This window comes from Orycteropus afer, unplaced genomic scaffold (genome assembly GCF_000298275.1).
Source record: "Orycteropus afer afer isolate SDZICR_OR568_19922 unplaced genomic scaffold, OryAfe1.0 scaffold00580, whole genome shotgun sequence".
NCBI classification, from domain to species: domain Eukaryota; kingdom Metazoa; phylum Chordata; class Mammalia; order Tubulidentata; family Orycteropodidae; genus Orycteropus; species Orycteropus afer.
In genome coordinates this window covers 145,406-150,619 of record NW_006922167.1, presented here as the reverse complement: position 1 = coordinate 150,619, position 5,214 = coordinate 145,406, and the positions used below count along the sequence as shown (strand labels likewise).

Genomic DNA, 5,214 nt, shown 5'->3' with positions numbered 1-5,214 from the left:
CAAACCCACCAGCCACTCCTCAGAAGGAAGGTTGGGCAATCCTACTTCCGTAGTGATACTGCCTCGGAAACCCAAGGAGGGGTCGCTATGAGTCAGGGGTCGACTCGACGGCACATAACAACAACAACAATGCCAGGGATATCAATCTTTATGTGTTCCATTTCATTTTTGACAACTTCCAATTTTCCTAGATTCATACTTCGTACATTCCATGTTCCGATGATTAACGGATGTCTGAAGCTGTTTCTCTTCAATTTGAGTGGTGCTACATCAGCAAATGGAGGTCTCAAAAGCTTTACCTTATCCATATGAGTAAGGCTGGTTTTACTGAGATGATGCAGCTCTTTCCCAGTCCTATTTTGAGAGCCTTCTAACCTAACTGGACTGTTCATAAAGTTGTGCGGTAATGTATCAAACAATGCTTCTTTGCTATTCATAAGGTTTTCCCTGGCTAATTCTTTGAGAAGTGGACGGCCTCTTCCTTCTTCCTAGTCTGTCTCAGTCTGTAAGCTGGGCTGATACCTGTGCACCATGTGCATCCTGCTGGGTTAGAAACACCAGTGGCTCAGCCTCAAAACTCACATCAACACATCAGCACGGTAGGACAAACCAACAGACAGGTTTGTCTCCCTGTTGGAAACCTCTTGTACCACACTTACCTGGGTCCCTGCGGCTGCCTCTTCCTCTTTCAGGTTATAGCTAAGTGCATTAACTGCTTGCAGCACTCAGAAACTTCCAGGTGATGTCATACAAATTCCTTTTTCTTAATAGGAAAATTAAGGATAAAAAAGCTAAGTTGTTTTCCCAAAGTCACACAGACTATAATTGGAAGGGATGGGATTCAAATTCATCTCCTTTAAACTCATTTTACCAAAACTTCCTTGCAGAATTGTAGAACCTCCTTCTATCATTTCCTCCTTCCAATCTTTGCTTTTATCGTTCTTGAACATCAAACACCAGACCATGTGGGGAGAATAAAAAGAGCTTTATTCCCAATTATAACTTCTCAAAGGAGGGAGCCTACCACATCAGAACACAAGGTGCTAAGAGTAAGTTTCTGTGTGTCACTTGTCTGTGAGCTGTCAGTCCCATACGCATCTCATGCACAGTAGCTCTTTAACAGGTCATCATTGAAAAAGTAAATATGGCTGTCCTATTATAAAGGCAGGAGCTCTGGGGCATAGTGCCTAAGGCATTTGGCTGGTAACCAGTTGGCTGGCTGTTCAAACCCACCAGCCACTCCTCGGAAGGAAGATTGGGCAATCTACTTCCATAGTGATATCACCTTAAAAACCCAAGGAGAGGTAGCTATGAGTCGGATTCAACTCGACGACAGTGAGTTTGGTTTTTGGTTTATTATAAAGGCAGGCTTCAGAAGTCTAGTGAGAGTGGTACAGGGCCACGCTCCAGCCAACAGATTTCCACAGACTTCTCCCCACCTCTCAACCCTCCTGCACTTGAAATTTCTAAACTTGACTGCTAACCAGAAGGCTGGCGATTCAAACCCACCAGCCACTCCTCGGAAGGAAGGGTGGGCAATCCTACTTCCGTAGTGATACTGCCTCAGAAACCCAAGGAGGGGTCGCTATGAGTCGGGGCCGACTCGACGGCACATAACAACAACAGCAACAACCAGAAATTTAACATGAGATGTATGTCAATAATGTGTAACTTTGACACATTAATGATAACAAAAAGGCAGCTAGGATTTCAAAGACTAAGGATTAGCGAATATTAGAGAATGGTCTGGAAAGCAACTCATTTTACAAATAAAGAAATTTGAGGCGTAGGTTAGCTGATGGGTTATTTAAATTGTAGAGTCAGGATTACAATCCAAATCTTATATAATTTGGTATTCTTCCCACTTTATTAAAATGTCTCCCATGTAAGTTTGTCAGAAGAAGCTCTGGGGGCACAAAGGTTAAGCATTCAGCTGCTAACCAAAAGGTTGGTGGTTAAAACCCACCAGCCCCAGCCACTCTAAGGAAGAAATGACCTAGTGATATGGTACAGTAAAGGTTACAGCTTAGGAATCCCTCTGGGGTGGCTCTACTCTCTCCTACAGGGTCACTATGTGTCAGAACTGATTTGGAAATTCACAACAGATTACCAGAGAAGGGAAGAAAAATGTAAAGTACCCAGATAGGAGAAAGAAACCTTCAGTCACAAACTCAATACAAAAGATTCAAAAGTAAATATCAATCTGTGCTTTAAATAGTCCTTTCTTTTTCTTTTTTCTTTTGCTTAGCTTATTCTTTCTGTAATTTTTACTGCTCTGCTGCCTACTTTTTGGTTCCCTATATTCCTGTGCTCACTGAACAAAAATGACATTCAGCTCTACCAGCTTACAGGACAACAGCTTTGTTCTATACAGTGCACTTAATTTTCTGGCCAATTACCTTATCACAACAGATAGCAATTTAGTAAAATCTTAAATAGATTCTTTCCATCCTCCCTTTCCAACTCTGCTTTTTTTATTCACATGCACCCCCAGTGTGATTATGAAGATAATCACAGGCATTTCAAATTATATTGCATTGCAAACCAACAAAGTTTTACATTACTTCTAATGTAGATTAAAGCATTTTACAAATACTAATTTATTGCTATGTTCCAAAACTGCACGGCAAACTCATTTGCTCACAGGATTAATCATAAGATCTCCGAGAATTACTATTGCTGAAGAACTATATTCTTTTGCTCAAATAAAAGAGGTTTGATTCAATATTGTTAAGGGCTTTTATATAACACGTATTTGACAAAATGCTAGTCATTTAGCATATGAAATCAGTAGGCTTTAAACCAGGATTTAGAGTAGTGGAAATAAATGGCCCCAAATTGAATAACTAATGCCTAATAACAAATTCCTAAAACTACAGCCTTGCTCATAAGCTCCTGACAGACATGGAGGGAGGCCATCTTTATGATTTGAGTGGCTACATCTAGTGCAGTGCCTGGCACAGAAGAAACACCAATAAATGCTTGTTGAAAGCATCACTCACTGAATTCATATTATTCCCTAATCATCACATATACTTTGAAAACAGGAAGCAAGAATTGAATCAAGCAGGGGCAAATACATTTACAAATTCTATCCATTTCTTATACTTTCACACTCTTCCCCTCTCAAAGAACAGCCTCAAAGTCAGTGTTATAGGAAAGCACTTGGGTTGAGCAAATGGTCAAACACTGTAGTACAAGCTTCATCTCCCTGGATACTGATGGCCGGCCAGAGATGTTCAATCGATTTAATCCTGAGAAGATCCCAAGTCCATTCTGATTCAAACACAGTGGGGTCTGCCAGTTTCGTTCCTCCCTAAGCCTAGCAGCTACTGGACTGATCGTTAAGCAATTATCGTCCCAAACGTTTCCAAGAAAGCCAGGGAAGGAGTCTATAGAGACTTGGCACAGAGTGCTGGGATTAAGTAAGCAAATAATTCTAGGACTAGAAGTGCCCCCCTAAAAAGCCAACTGAGCCATCCACCACTGTACCCCACCATACACTGTAGAGTGGAAAGGAATTCTGCAATTTCCTTGCTCAGCATGTCTAATATGACACAAAAACAAAAAAACAAATTCACTGCCTGGAGTGGGTTCTGACTCATAGAGACCCCTTTTTGGGTTTCCGAGGCGGTATCACTATGGAAGTAGATTGCCCAGTCTTTCCTCCATGAGTGGCTGGTGGATTTAAACTGCTAGCCTTCTGCTTAGCAGTCAAATGCCTTAGGCAGTATGCCACCAGAATGTCCCTAATATGGCATACTGGGAGGCAATTTCTCCGGCCAAACAACCTACCATTGTTGCTCTTTTCCTACATGGAAGTCAGCTAAGTCCTACTTATATTTCATGAAGACAGTAACTAAGAACTGCACTAATATTTAATTGTACTAATGAGCTCTGATGGCATAGTGCCTAAGGCATTTGACTGCTAACCAGAAAGCTGGCAGTTCAAACCCACCAGCTATTCCTCGAAAGGAAGGTTGGGCAATCTACTTCCATAGAGACATTGCCTCAGAAACCCAAGGAGGGGTCACTGACTCGGATCCGACTCCACCTCAGTGCGTCTGGTTTTTATTTAACGTTTTTGCACCGTGCACTATGATCCCTTTCTCATGAATTTAGTGGAGGATACTTCACAAAACTAGTCTGGTTGGCCCCAGCCCCAGTAAATACCATAGACCCAGGGATGAGGGCTGGAAGGCCTCCTCCTTTCCAAATCCTGAGGACAGGAGTTCCCTTCCTGTCCTTAATGCTCCTCGTCATCGTCCATCTCTTGAATTTTCCCTTCCTCTAGCTCCCTGCTCACAGGTTACCTGTTATGACTCAGCCCCAGGCCAGCCTGCAGGCCGCGTTTCACCAGGCGCTTTACCTGGAGAGGACCCGGGGGTCGAACTTGGCTCGGAAGCGGACCACTTGCATTCCCCGAGCCGCCTCTGCTATCTCTGCGGATCCCGGCCCGTTGCCTACGGCGCTGCCTCTGCCTTGACCCTCCTGCTTGACCTGGGCCAGCTCTGGCGGCTCCGGGACTACTTTTCTGCTGGAGCCACAACCCATCGCATCCAACACGCTCCCTGTGCAGCTCCTGAGAAGGGACTGGGGCTCCGGGATCGAGGGGGTCCGCGTGCTGCAGCCCATTTATCACCAGAACAACTGAGAGGGGGCGGGACAGAGCGACCCACCTAATAGGGCAGGCTCCGGAAAAAAAGCCTCACTGTGGGGTTTCTTGTTGAGAAAATAACCCTGAGAACTCCCCGCTGATGGTCCAAAGGCCTCTATCATCGCTGGCCACTTAACGACGTATATAAAAGCAAAGTGGGCTGAAAGGTAGGCGGGAGACCTGGGCTTATTTCTCTTGGCCTCAGTTTCCTCACTGTGAAATAAGTAAGCATATAAAATCAGACCTCTGAAGGGTATACCTATGAAGGGTATCTTTCCTCTAAAGGGTTTCTATGTCTCTATGGCTAAGCACATATCCAGGTAACATGAACATTAAATGAATTCTTCAAACTCTAATAATATATTTAATATTTATAATATTGAAAGTATAAAATATAATTGTATCTTACTGCATTAATTAAGCAGTCCACATGGGTCTGTGTCTGGCATTCCAATCACCCTCTTATAGCTCTGAAAGAAATGACCTCCTCTTCTGATAAAAACAGATGCCTAGAATCAAACTCAATGTTGTTGTTGTTAAGTGCTGTCGAGTCGTTT

The 5,214-nt window shown here is 43.4% G+C and overlaps 1 protein-coding gene across 1 annotated transcript in view; it reads right to left on the bottom strand.

Moving 5' to 3' along the window:
• PSKH2 (protein serine kinase H2) overlaps window positions 1–4,554 on the bottom strand; it is a 38,901-nt gene extending 34,347 nt beyond the window's left edge. Inside the window, exon 1 of the mRNA XM_007956192.1 lies at window positions 4,370–4,554. Within this exon, the coding sequence (XP_007954383.1) occupies window positions 4,370–4,554 (185 nt within the window). The remainder of the gene's footprint in view (window positions 1–4,369) is intronic.
• Between the last annotated feature and the right edge of the window lie 660 nt (window positions 4,555–5,214).